General features: G+C 41.8%; 1 protein-coding gene across 1 annotated transcript in view; it reads left to right on the plus strand.

The window, feature by feature from the left end:
• LOC118430094 overlaps positions 1 to 12,827 on the plus strand; it is a 14,872-nt gene extending 2,045 nt beyond the window's left edge. The window contains exons 4-9 of the mRNA XM_035840803.1: positions 305 to 370; positions 6,256 to 6,495; positions 7,175 to 7,364; positions 10,748 to 10,983; positions 11,824 to 11,913; positions 12,484 to 12,827. Coding sequence (XP_035696696.1) covers positions 305 to 370; positions 6,256 to 6,495; positions 7,175 to 7,364; positions 10,748 to 10,983; positions 11,824 to 11,913; positions 12,484 to 12,827 — 1,166 coding nt within the window. The remainder of the gene's footprint in view (positions 1 to 304; positions 371 to 6,255; positions 6,496 to 7,174; positions 7,365 to 10,747; positions 10,984 to 11,823; positions 11,914 to 12,483) is intronic.
• The last annotated feature ends 2,225 nt before the right edge of the window (positions 12,828 to 15,052 follow it).

A 15,052-nucleotide genomic window follows, 5' to 3' on the forward strand; every position in this document is an offset into this window, starting at 1 on the left:
CCTGACGGGAGGGGGAGAACTCTGGCATTTCTTGTCGGCAGCAGGCCCATGCCTCCTCGTAATTTAGGGCTCGCAGACTCGTCGTCCGATCGATTTTCGCCTAATGTGAGGGGGGGGGGGGTATAACAAATAGACGCTGAGCACACCAAGAGGAACCTCCGTGGATCCCAGTCCACCGGGACATATTTGTGACTTCGGGGCGCGGTCGGATCTACTGTGTGCCGTAGTGGCCGAAGCATTAGGAGTAGGAAGCGCCTGTGATACCTACTTACATTGTTTATATATTTTTTTAATTTCTAATAAGGTTCTACAGCCGTGACGACAGTTCCTCCAGACACCATTGCGACCTCCGTCTTCGACACGGGAAAAGGTGAGATAATATATACAATGTACTCTATATGGAAACTTTTTCTCTAGATAGTGGTAACATACTAGTATATTGAGGTGCCTAAGAAACCTGGCCCCTTGGGAGCCCACATAGATAATAGTTTTTTTTTTTACTTTTCTATCGTTGCAATATCCTTTCATCAAGATATAGATTTGGGCACATACATGACGTACAGAACTATCCTATGGATTGTTACTTGAATGATAGTCCTATGATATGAACGGCGGGGGATAGACATCTCTATACTGATCAATTGAGAGAAAAACATCCTGACAGAGAAACATCGATATCTAGAAGCCACGAAGACCCATGCCTCTAGAGCATATTTTCTGTTGTTTACGCTTTTAAGAATTTCCCCTTTGATATTCATAATAATTACAGGTTTGCGATAGCAAAACCTGTATTGTTTTCGTTGCTGTCCGTACATGGGCGCCGCCATATTGTCTCAAGGGAGTGCTGTGTTTCGTCCCAAGGGGATGTTGCATGATGGGAAGTGGTGTCGTCATTTTGACGTGTTAATGATGACGTGGAATGTTTTGAGCTTGCTGTTGCAGACTTGTCAGAAAATATACAGGGTCGACAGCCGCACAACAATGAATGGTGGAATTGAGATTTTGCATGGAAACGTGGTCGTATGGGAAACAGTGGGACGGCATTAAATGTAACTACATCAGGCGTAATTGTATAGACAGTCTTAATTTTCAAATCCCCAAACTCCTCACAGACAACGCCCAATGGCTGGAAGTCTTTTCAACCGAAAAGGGAACGGGGCAGATCGTTGTATTTTCTTCTTGCTAAAACCTATATCCGTGTAATACCTTTGAACATCTGATTTTACACATTTGAACGTGATGGAGCAAGGTTTTTCCCTTGCACCTGCCCGTGTGAAAATATTTTTCCTCGGCAGTCCCTCAGCCTCCAACGTTGTCCTTCGCCCACTAGATACCGTACATTCCCTAGGATATGAACTTTGGACCAAAACTTTGACAGGGGGTACAGTATCATATCACTTCTGAAAAATTAGCACCTTCTGTATCGGTGATTGATGGCTAGAAAATGTTGAATTTGGAGGGGATTTCACTCACTACCGACCTCTGAAATTCTTGTTAGGATGACAGTCCCCTTAAGAATTTGCTATTTTGGACATATTCCATCTATTTATTGAGATTGCAGACAGTGCAATACATGGCAAACCCAGGCAGCTTAGCTGATATTGGGTGCCTAAACATACATACAACTAGAGTTCAACGACCCCATACCTTCGCCAAATGATTCTATCTTTTAAAACTGCTGTATTAATTGTGTTTGTCATTAATTATGCAAATAAGATTCTCATTTGCCACGGATGTTGTCAGATTCAGAATCTATCACTTATTCTACACATAACTCTTTGGTAAGTCATCTGGGTGGTACGAAAGGTACGGAAGCTGTCCAGAGGATAGAATGATGGCGACGCTTCCAGGAGTGAAGCTTTGCTTGTTCATGCTTGTTTTCAACATAGTGCTAAACGGAGAGAAGAATCACGTGTTGGCTGGTAATCATTACGCTGTTGGTACTCTCCAACATGAGTTGGTGGACAAAAATTGTGACCAAGTGCGGTAGGGAGTGCGGACAGGAACGGGACGTATGATAGAAAAGTCGCAATCTTTGCATGGAGCTTGACTTTGTAGCTACTTGGTTCCTTTTGTGGCTAGCAAACACTTCTTATCTACCAACAAACCTCAACAGTGGAGATGAACTTGTTCCTTAAGCTTTAGCCTATAATTAGTGACACGTTCACTATCGTTGCAATATCCTAGCCTGTCATGAAAAATAGCTTTGGGCACATACATGTACAGAAGTTTCTGTTCTATCCTATGGATTTTTTTTTCATAATGGTTTATTTCTTATCCAACTACTCGATACAGGGCCAGTAAGACCCTGAATTGTGCTGCCGCGTTACATTTAAAAAAATACAGGAACATTAAAAATGATATATGTACAGTTAAGAATTACATTGCTGTGCCGAAATACCGTTAACGTTATATATGATAAAACAGTTTAACAATCATCTAAAACGGATATTGCATATGATTTCATAAAAGCAATGTACGCCTGTAAGTGGCCTTTACAGGTAGCTGTGTCATGACGTCATGAGAGGACATTGTTTTCGTTCAGTAGTCTTATAATATACGGGATGCTGCTGTTTCTGAATCTTTTAGTTCTGGTTTTTACTGCATCAAGTTCGTTGGATTCTCTAGTGCGTCGGGCACTGATCTGCCCTCGTAGAGGAGGGAGTAGGCTTCTGAAGGACGTGCTACTCAGCAGCTTCCTCCCGAAGCGGAGACACAAGTTACTTGAATGATAGTCCTATGATATAAACTGCGGGGGGATAGACATCTCTACACTGATCAATTGAGAAAAAACGCGAGTACAAATTGGACAAATATAGATACATAACATGCCAGATGAGTTAGCTGACCGAGAAGTATGGAGCGACCCAGCTAACTCGTCTGACATGTTACCTGTTTACATTTGTCCAATTTCTATTGTTTTTCCAACGACCCATGGGGCCTGGTGGAGGTAAATACTCCCATGCGCGCCTCATACGGACTTAAATATATACACAGGTGTGACCCCACCTTAAGGTGGGTTTACACCTGCGTATATTTTCAAGTGCGCATATATTCCGCATGAAACTTTGTCAATACGCGGCCGAACGCCCAACATTTGGAATGTTTTTGGAATAAATTAAATTGTACGTCGAGCCGATCTGGCGTTTGAATCACGACTTCAGCGTTTTCATTTCGCATGAGGTGCGTATGATTGCAACTGAAATGCGCAACAGATTTTTCTGTACTGCGAATAGCTGCGCATGGGGTACGTATGTTGGGCGTATTCTGGACGCACACAACGTCTACCGTCCGCATGCCTGACGCACCTGGTGCTAACTGCATTCCATACGCATTTCAGCTGTGTCAGAGGAACAGTTTCTGGTACATATACTTTTGTTTGCGAGCATTGCCAATAGAGTATTTTTGTTAGAGGAACACTTTGTACTACGTATGCTTTTGTTTACAGGCAGTGCAAGTTGAACATTGAAAAGTAAACAGTGAAGAGGTTTTTTTATTTATTTACAGTGAAGCAGTGACACTGTACTTTTACAGTAATGTGGGCCATCATTTACCTTAAAAAATTATGTGCACTGTTAAGATTGTGTTTGTTTTCACTTTATCCTTAATGATTTCCCCTATCATCTTAGTATTTCAACTACTATAAAAATCACACTCATAAACACCACATAACGTATTCAAGATATTTACCAAACACGTAAATTAAACAATTATGAAACCTTACGCCCTCTTTCAAAGTTGTAATATGGCTCTATATTGCACATTTATATCATGTGGTTCTACACACAAAAAAGTACTTTTATCAGCAAATAAAGTCAACCATCTGTTACACATAATGGCACGTGTCTCAGACAAATTGATCCAGTGCTTGAGCAGGTTCCTCTACATCTTCCCTTCCCTGCAGGCTTTGTTGGGACCAGTTACATTCATGGTGTCCTGCAAGTTGTGACCATCTCTACATGCCCCCGGTACAAATTCGTCGGTCCTGGCCTGGATCTGCCATCTTGATATGATTTTGTTTGTCTGGACTCAGATGCACCTTCGTATTTATTCCAAATCTGGAGTGTGCGTCGATCACGCTATCAGTACGCGTAGTATGCGCAACCCGATCGCAGAACGCACGGTACTAAATCGTGATCTATGTTTGCATTCGTTATACGGTCGCTCATGGTGCGTTGTGTCTGCGCCGTAAGTGCGCTGTGTACTCGCAATACCGCGATATCCGCGTATTACTGCGTATAAAGCGCAAACAAGTAGCGTCTTCATAGCGCAATCGACCGACGTGGGACCACTGTATTGCGCATCCATAACGTTTTGGCCACCAAACTGCGTACGAATGATAGTTTTGTGCATGTCCAAAACTATCAGGCGAACTGGGCGTATATTTTCGTTTGCCTGCGCACGTGAAACTGTCTAAAAACGATTCAGATGCGTTTGAGGTGCGACTTGTGCGTGCGGCCGCGTATTGAAGAAATTAGTCAAAATGTCGAAAAATGTCAAAACGGAACTCATGCGGCTAGAAAATATACGCAGGTGTAAACCCACCTTTAGACGGCGCGCTCGCCGCGCTCTCTCTGTGACATAGAATCTGACAGATCAGTCAACAAATTGTATAGAAATGAAACGAATTTTGTTACACTTTGTGTGTTTTGTTGTTCTCTCAGTCACACTTTTATGCTGTATGATATACCCAGTATGAAATCAAAGGTTACACATGTCCTATTCAGCAGGTCGCAGTGAGAGCGCATCGCGATCGCCGCAACATCACAAGCGCAAAAAACAGGTGCTTAATTTTGTCGGTATAAAGGGGCTTTGCTCCCAGTTTTTCACAGAGCTATGAGACTTTGTTTTGTATAATTGAAAAGTAGGTTGGTCGTTCGACACCTTACGCTGTACCACCCAAAAATTCTTCACACAAACCCTGGATGTTTTCTTTTCACCATTTGGACATCACTTGGCAGAAGGAGCCACCGAGCAGATTAACCTTTATAAAGGATCGAGTGAAACTCGAGTCTTTGGATTATTCGCCCAACAAAGACCCATTTGAACCGTACACACGGCACATGATCTATCATTGTTGTTGTATTTGAACCGTACACACGGCACATGATCTATCATTGTTGTTGTATTTGAACCGTACACACGGCACATGATCTATCATTGTTGTTGTCCGCAATGTAGGATTTCCGGGGTGAAAAAATTGTACATAGATTATAAATATTACTTCGTCACGCTTTTCACTAACACGAAGTTTGCTTGGCCTGGCGAAGATAGTCATCCAAGTAGGATTAGCAATAGAGAAAAACAACATAAGTGTCCCTTTAAAAGGTCGCATTGTGTTTCAAAGAAATTCCATTTCTGCCTTTTATAAATTGTAAATGAGATCGTTCCATATTCATCTAACTATAGTCAGGAGTGTTTAGCGTTTATTTCTTTAGTAATCTTCTGAGTGGTAAGGAAGGTGCGGAAGCTGTCCAGAGGATGGAATGATGGCAACGCTTCCTGGAGTGAAGCTTTGCTTGTTCATGCTTGTTTTCAACACTGTGCAAAACGGAGAGAGGAATCACGTGTTGGCTGGTAAGCATTACGTTGGTACTCTCCAACATGAGTTGGTGGGGAAAATTGTGACCAAGTGCGGTAGGGAGTGCGGACAGAAACGGGACATATGATGAAAAGGTCACAATCTATGCATGGACCTTGACTATGTAGTTACTTGGTTCCTTTTGTGGCTAGCAAACCATTCTTATCTACCAGCAAATGTCAACAGTGGAGACGAACATGTTCCTTAAGCTATAGCCTATAATTAGTGACACGCCCGTCATTGCTCTTTCCGTTTACTGGTTTATAAGAAGACATTGCTAGCTATAGCCATTCGCCTTACCATGTACACATCTGAATGGGTATTGACGGCAAAACGTACGAATATAATTCAGCCAGCTCACACTCGGCTAATTCTAGATAGTTGTGGCGGGATCTTCAACATGCCTGAGGTGTGGCTGTCTTCGAACATGAGCCCCATTACGGTTGCATTCCTTGTGCAATTAGACAAACCATGTATTTTAATCCCCATCTGCCTTAAATTCACAAAAATGCAGTTACTTGGCCGCAAACTTTACTTAAGCCAATTTACAATTATCTTAAGTATACTTTAGACTTTGTAGATGTAGTAATATACCACATTCTTATATCACTTAGAACTACTTGATCATCTTGGCATGTACAAGCGTACAATAATATGTATTCATTCTATTTCAGAAACATGTGGGCTATCGTCTTTTCACCATTTCCCTCAGACACGTTGCCCGGGAAATACCGTGACCCTCCACAGCGACGTTACCCTCCAGTTCTGTGTGGAGGCTTGTTGTAAAGACCCGTCATGTCTGTCCTTTAACTACAACACCATGTCCAAGTGCAAGTTGAAGAATTACGTGTGCTCAGCCGAGGAGAAAGAGGTGTCATCAATTGGCAACATGTACGATCGGATTGTTGGGCCAGGTTGGTGCATTTATATAAATCTTTAGAATACAACACGGTGTATTCCTTATCACCCGAGGCATCAACCTGATCGTAGTTTGATCGTCTCCGACGTCGGAGGGTGATCCGACCCGCGGGAGGGCTTTGTGTCATGTCGACCCGAGAAAAGACATGTTTCGATGAAAGATATACTCTACGAGTTGAGAAAATTTGGTGTCCTCCAAAAAAAAATTATAACGACATCTGAATCAGGTATTCGAATTTTCCACAGCAACGCACTCGGCGCGCACGGAATACGTTCGAATTATTCGATGAAAGCCGGCGTGGTACAACTTCGAAGTCCGTGTGACAAATGTAACGTAAATACGGCCCGGGTATGATATTAACATAGAATATTATTTATGTCATACCCACATGAGAAAACACATATTTCGATGCGAAATGCACAAGACGTTGAGAAAATATTGTGTCCTCGAACAAAAGATTGTAACAACAGCAATTCTAACGTCCGAATCCGGTATTCGAAGTTTCAACCATGCCGTATTCGGCCCGTTCGAATTAGTTCGATTTACTCGAAGGAAGCCTGTGTGATACATCCGGCGGCCGGCAGATGTTGGGTGGGCTACTATAAGCGAGATTTAATCAGGCTTGAATTCAAAATGATCATTCATATCATCCACATACTTCTCTAATGGGACAGATGGCAATATCGCTCTTGGGAAGGCGGCATTCCAAACAAGCACCAACTGGGATGCAGACGGGCCTGCCAGCCGTGCAGTGGACGGAAACACAGATCCCGACCTCACCAATGGAAAGTCCTGTACACACACGAATGGAGAGGATAATGCCAGCTGGTGGGTGGATCTGGGTCAAGCGTACATGGTTGACAGGTATGTATCTGTATCTGCATCTTTATCTGTACCTATATAGCCGGTATATTTGCCTTTCGGCGTAACACACCATGCAGCTTTACAGGCACTCGGAAGCGGCTTGTTTAACGTTACGTACACTGAAAGGCCTGTCATACCCAACCTTTGCACACCTGCCAAATGTTAGGCATATAAGGCATTTATGTGCACTGAAGGAAGAGAAACAGCCTTCACTTACATCAGCAGGTGACACACAGCAGCTGAAGGGAGAGAATGTGATTGATATCGAAATCGATAGGCCAAGGAGCGATTCCTGACCGGAGAGGAACTTTTTGCCTTGCCGCGCCAGCGGCATGGCCTTGTGGCCACTATTTTCTTGGTTGGTTCCATGGTTCCATGGTTCCATGGTTCAAGCAATGTTAACCCAGCCCTTCCAAAGGCCCTTCCAAAGGCCCTTCCCAGTTCTCTTTCTCGAGGACAAACTTACGGCTTAGGCGACTAACAGTACATCCCCGTCAATCTTTATACCTCCCTTTTACGCATTTGATAACAGTTGTGGTCGGTACTGAAAGCCTCTTAACACCTGGTTACATCGAATGAATGAAGCGTTCGTATGGTAATATTTCAAATCCATTGAAGTAAATATATAATCAAGTGAATTATCTCGCATAATAATTTGCATTACCTATTCATAAAGATGAAATAAATGCCTAATTAGACCAATGCATTGCATGTGAATATATAAGTAGGCAATGACGTCATCGAAACGTCTCAAGAACGTTTGACTAGGTATTTCAACGCTACCACGAAAACCCTCTGCCGTACGCTGTTTTCCCCAACGATCGCCCCGATTTGGCCGGGCGGCGGCGCCGCGCGATCCAAACGCGCCAAATTTTGGGCCGCGTGCCCCTCAGAAACGGAGGATATGTGACTGAAGCGGCACAAATAGAACCTTTTTAGACGCTATGGATGAAGAATTTCAAGGTAAAATACTTGATACAATTTGTAGTGTTTGGGGGAGGGGGGCATGTTGAAGAAAATGTGCTTTTGAACAATTTTTTCTCAAGTCAATCCCAGCAATATAATTTCTATGCAGTGTTTCTTTATCCATGTTTTAGTCATGAAACTTACATGTATGTAAAATGTTTCTTAGTAATTTTTTCTTATTAATTATTCTTAGTTTATTGCTTTCTTTAGCATATTTTACATATGGATCGATCATTGATTGGCCTGTTGTGTACTACTAGTATTTCTTTTCACTTGTTGAACTTGAGGCACCATGGTAACTTGAGGTACCTATGCCCAATTTTTAAGAAAATCTCAATTGTATTTTCAATGTCATCGTTACTGTTGGTGTGAATCATCCCTTGCCTCGTTCCAAGACTAAAATACCATTTTGTATTTTTTTCACTTGTTGAACTTGAGGCACCGTGCCCCCTGATATGGGTCAGCCGGGTAACCTATGCCCAAATTTTTCAAAACACTAATGGCATTTTTGTTAACGTGAAAAATTTGTGCAACCAGATTGTGTATTCTTTGTCAGATTGTGCCAAGGGTTTTTCTGGTGTAGCAGAAATCATAAATATGTACTTACCTGCAATATTATACTCTTGTCTCTACTATCAGCCAGGTTCCTACCGACCGGGCGAGGTTGTCGCAGTTGGTACTGAGATTCAGTCGCAGAAGATGGCTCAGAAACAGTGACACTTACCTCCTTCCATCTTGTTGCAGGTATTTATCTACTTAATCAATGATAATAAGTTAATCTATTCCTTACCCCAACTTGCCTTTCTTTCTTTATTGAATTCTTCATTTCATTATTGGATCATTCTGAATCTTTCGTCACAAGAAAGAAAGAAGTCATAAGAAAGATGATGATGTAGATGAACATCAGACGTGGTACTGGAGTAGGTCGTCATCCCCTCAGATGGAAGAACATTATCACCATGATGGTAGACATGTTAATCATGAAACTCAGATAATTTTGTTTTTCAGGTGGAGTGTAGATTGCACCAAGTACCAGATGTAGCTGATATAAGACTGGAGAGCGGAGCGGAGATATTGAATGGTAGAGGTCAAACATAATGTTGACAAGTTGTGCAGCCAGTGCTATTAGCATTAAGTTTGTTAAAGAATACTGTTGCTACCAGTAACCACAGAAAATGATGAGTAAGCCTGTTGTTTTTGTAAAAAGTAGTTTACATTGCATTATACTATTTATAGTATTGCTTAAATAAGGAGAAGTTCATGTACCTGCAAGTACATCAAAGAAATCTGTGTCGATTGTATGTATCCTGAAGACTGAGCCTTTGACCTTGAAAAATGTTGAACTTGTCCTAATAAATTTAGTGTTTACACAATGTCTACCTATTGATATTTTATCTCTTATTAGTACAAACATCTGTCTTCTATATTTTATTACAAATGTATCTAAGTGTAAAGTTGTACTGTTGATACAGTGTAACATCATGGCTCAACATGAAAATAATGCGACATATTCACACACTTACCTTTCACCTTGACCAAGTTGACCTTGTTATAAGGCAATTAATATTGCTGATATTCTATAGATGTGACATTGTTGGTAATATAAGATAACATAATGTTGTGTACATTGCAAAAGTATATGAAATATGATATTTAATCTTCTACAATGCGACTCAACTGGTGCAAAAAACACCATTGACTGTAACCCAAAATGTGAACTTTTAAACCCAAATTTACTTATTTCTTAAAGAATAAGGTAAGATGACAATTATTGTGTGCTGCATACATCGACCATGTGTAAAAGCATAATAAAATGCCATGAATGTTCAGAACTCAGTGGAGTGATTCTATGTAGTACATATTACGGGGAAATAAGATAAAACAAGCTTTGCAGCCTTTACTTACCTTTTCATCACCCCTCAAAAAAGGTATTTTTTTTATTTTCATCGTTTATCGCGCAGCCGGCCATATCTGAGGGTAGGTTTTGGCAACTTTGTGGAGCCATATTTCAGCAACCGTTCAAGCCATTCGCTTCATCTAAAAAGCATTTTACTCCTCTTGGTTAGCTCTTTCAGAAACAGTAAAAACAGTCATTGTATTGTGTTTTTGCCAAGGCACAGCATTTTGCCTTGCCGGGCTTGAAGTGCTGACCTACTTTTTCCTGACGATATCCCTAACACGCGGCAAGGCACAACTTTTTTAAAAAGATTTCTTGTTTTACTCCTCCTAGGTGTAAAATGGTTACCTTACTTTGGTTTGGGGGGTGGAGGTGATGGTCATTACTTATCAATAACAATGAGGGAAAGTTGCAAAACGTCATTTCAATTGCAAGTTTGGAACTGTGCTTGGCAACTTTCATCACAGCGTGTAACAAACTGCGTACTTATTGTGATTACTTTTGTTTTAAATGTCTACAGAGTAGTAATCTACAACCGAATGGACTGGGGTCCGGAGCGACTCAACCCTTTCAACATCCACATCGGTGACTCCGACCAGGTCAGCGCGAACCCCATGTGTGGTGGTAATCATCAAATCGACGTCACCAAGCCCTCCATGTCGGTCCCATGTCCGGGGATGCGGGGACGGTACCTGGGTGTTCGTCTTCCAGGGTCGAACCGGAAATTAAGCCTGTGCGAAGTCAAGATTTTTCCAGGTAAGTGTTTACTAGCCTCTACAAGATTCCTTATCAAAGAATGTCGTCCATTAAAGAATTAATCTTTTTACGCTCCATACCGTTATGACATCGGTAACACAAATTAGATTATGCTTTGAACTGAGTATTGTTACCAGGGAGATATTCTATAGGACATTCGTGTGTGCTAGATCCTGACAACAATGTAAAGCCTAACTGCGATTCCTGCATATCACTGATGATGAAAAATTGACGAGGATATACAAAACCAAGAACAATGCAAGCTCGTTGCCAGCAGGTTCACCATTGATGAAAAGGATTAATGTTATGAATAAGAAGCTAATCTTACACGTGCGTGTAGTTTCGCTCTAGATCTTTTGTGAGAGGGAAAATGACTTTTCTCAGATCATGAATATAAAATGGTATTAAATTCCAACAGGTTTCTCAGCCATCACTACTTTGCTTTAACTTACATAACTAGGCAATGAAATTATGGGTTAGAATTTGATCAAGATAATTATATTTTTTTCTCATTTAGATGTAGATCATTCGATCAAGAACTTACGATAGATTTCTTCTTGTTTTACATCTTCAAGTGAATGAGTAGCTTCAATGATTATTTTACGTGCATGACGATCAAGCATAATGATTTCCCTGTAACGTAGACGACGTTGTATTTTCTTGATAATTTGCACGTAGTTTTCAAAGAGTGGTAACATTAATTTAAGTACTCTTTTTTCGAAGCACTTGGTCCATTTTGCGGGAAATGCTAGAATTTTATTTTGGCACAGCACGTATATTGGAATAAATCTTGCATACAAAATTAGCTCAGAGGGATTTATCATGCTGTGTATATTTCAGGTGAAACCCCAGGAGCCATGGCAGCGCTGACAACAACACAGTCTCCACCCACGACCCTCTCGGTATCAACAGCGACAACGCCAGGTCAAAGTAAGTATGGACTGTTCTCGTTTCCACTCTTTACACATCCAGCAAAGGGCTTTTATCAACATTGATAAACGCTGCTTACATACGGTAAACCCCGACTGATGCATCCATGAAGTTTTACCTATCTGCATCACGGAGCTAAGTCTTGTTTTTTCCACATATATGCCTCCCTACAAAAAAAATGAACAAGCTCGAGAGACGCAGTAAGACAGGTATCGTGATCGGGATGGTACGGTTGCGTTAGTAGGATGGTCTGGTCCTCCCTTTATAAATCGTAAACTTCAATTTAATATATTGATGTGAATTGACATGAATCAAAGTCATAACGCTCTGACTGTTTATGAATGGAATATTTTTAAATCTTAATGGGGATATCTACCGATTTTGCTGGTACAATGGTAGAGATTCCGATCATGAGTCTCTGTCGACAAATACATTCCAAAACCGATCTCTGCCGGTAGAACCGTCGATTCCAAGAGATTGCAACTTCTATCCTGACATATATAACGCATTTTATATAAAGAGTTACTGTTGAGTTGCTGACATGTCATCGATTCTCAAACATCGATACAGAAACAGCTTATGGCTGTAGGCATGAATACCTGCAGCTGTCATGTGCGGAGGGAGAGACGCTCTGGGTCTTGGACGCCAACTTCGGCCGGACGTCCACTACCCACCCCTGTTCTTCATGCAATAACTGCCCCACCGACTGCCGAGCAGCCAGCAGCCTATCAGTTGTGAGGAGTGCCTGCCAGGGCCAACGACAGTGCAGCGTGCTAGCCCACCACAGCGTTTTCGGTGACCCCTGCTCCGGGATCAACAAGTACTTGGAGGCGTCATACCGATGTATCACAGGTATAGGTACATCGAGAGTACAACACGGTGTATTCCGCATCACCCCATGGCTAAGGCCCTGACCGGACCGTGCGGGTTGATCCGAACCGCAGGAAGGCTGGGACTGAGGATGATGCGGAATACACCGTGTTGTATCATTTTTACGCCATACCCACCCAGAAAACACATAGCTTGCACTGTTTCAGAAAAAAAAGAAGTCTAGCCTAACATAAGTTAAGTCTGAAAACAACATTACATTGCTATATGACATAGGAATGTAAACTCAGATCCTATTGAGCATCAATTATTCTCCAAGCTCGTCTCCTACAGTTTGATCAATGGTGAAAGGGAATCAGATTGAGATAGAATTTGACTTATGTTAATCATGTGTGATATTTTTCTAATATCATAATTGATTACTCGCTTGCTCGATCAAAACAAAAACTTATGAAAGAAGGTGGGTAAGGGTTCGTGAATATCACTAAACATATATAAGTTATGGAACTCGGGATATCACTGAGAAAACTATGATAGCCTTGAGAAACAATAGGTTGTTTCTAAAATACTCAGCTAACTTATTTTGACTCTTTTGCAAAGGTGCTGGGTGGCTGGAAAGATCCGCCGAATGGGTGATAACTGCCACAAAGACAAGCTATCCTAATAGCGGTGGTCCCGACAAAGTTCTTGACGGTGACTCAGAATCCCACTGGAACCCTGTTGTCAGTGACTCGTGGTTCATCACATTCGATCTTGGTGTGCCCCACACTCTTTCCAAGATCAGTCTTACGAACTTCGGAGACACGGCCCACGACATTTTAAATTTTAGGCTCCAGACATCCCTTGTTTCGAGTCCGTACGTTTGGAAAAACGTAATGAGGCCTGCGGAAACAAATGTGGCAGCAACCGCCAACCCTCAGGAGTTTGGAGATCTCTCATTCACGGGTCGATTCTGGAGATTCAACGTGACGAAAACACATGGGGCATTGCAGCCCTGGCTACGCGAATTGAACTTCTTTGGAGCAAGGCTAGGTAGGTTTATATTTATAACATTATATATATATATATATAATGAGATGTACATTTTTAGAAACTTTTTTTATTACCGAAATGGACTGTATTGTAAAATTGACCACGAGTTGTGACCTGACCGAAATTCCTGATAGGAAATGTGCCGATAACCCACCATATAATATGTATGTGTGTGTGTGTGTGTGTATGTGTGTGTGTGTATGTGTGTGTGCGTGTGCGTGTCTTTGTGTGTGTATGTATACATAATACATTTATACACACAAACACACACAAGATATCAAAGAAACAGTCTATGAAAGCCTAGCCTGCAGCTGGATGCCACACTGTTTCTAGGTCTTACCCTGTGACTAGCTCCTCGGCTACAGGTCCAACATGCCGTCAAGGGAACTAACTCAGGGAGGCCTGTGGTAAAGTTTTGCCCTGAAGCCGAAGAGCTGGGCAGTGTAGGCCATAGAAACAGTCTGACATCCAACCTGATAAAAGTCACATACACCCGGCCTCAGGAGCAGACACGTGCGGACTGTCAACATTTCGCCACGTCCCAGAAACCGACTGTTTCGGAGCAGAAATAGCCATCCACTATGGTGTAACCCTCCAGTTCTGTGCAGACGCCTGCTGTGCAGCCTCCTCATGCCTGTCCTTTCAGTACAACTCCGGCTCCAGCTGCTACTTGAAAACAAAGCTCTGCTCTGGTGCTGAGAAAGTGTATACAGGAGGCGGTAACATGTATGATTGGTTTGTTGGACAAGGTTCGTGCAGATCCACATCCTTTTTTACCTGCAAATATCCTGACACAAGCTAAGGTTAAGGTATGGGCATGCCAGTACTAGTAGCCACGTCCTTTCGAGATTGTATTTTTTATTTTTCTATTTATTCGCAAATCCATGCCCGTAGCCTAATTGCAAGGATATAGACAGTAAAAAGTAACAAGTGTGTATTCTACACAGCTATCTATATGCATGCTTCTACATCCTTTACTGAGGGGGTTGACTTCTTCTTTGGAGGCAGTGGCTGAAAAAAAGTCCCACGTTTTAATGATTAGTCGGTTCTGTGATTTTAAAAGGAATGTAGTTTTGGGATGTCTACTAGTTGGTGAAAAGTTGGAAATATTGTTTTGAAAAAGGTCAAAAAGGTTGTTTCTTTCATCCTCATAATGGGGGCAGTTACATATAAAATGCATTTCATCTTCCACTGCATCCGTAGCACAGTATTTTCGTAATTGGTGTGAAGTTAGTGCGAAGTTATTTTGAAGCGATTGAGAACTGTAAAACATGTTTGT

The sequence above is a fragment of the Branchiostoma floridae genome, chromosome 14 (genome assembly GCF_000003815.2).
Source record: "Branchiostoma floridae strain S238N-H82 chromosome 14, Bfl_VNyyK, whole genome shotgun sequence".
NCBI classification, from domain to species: Eukaryota; Metazoa; Chordata; class Leptocardii; order Amphioxiformes; family Branchiostomatidae; genus Branchiostoma; species Branchiostoma floridae.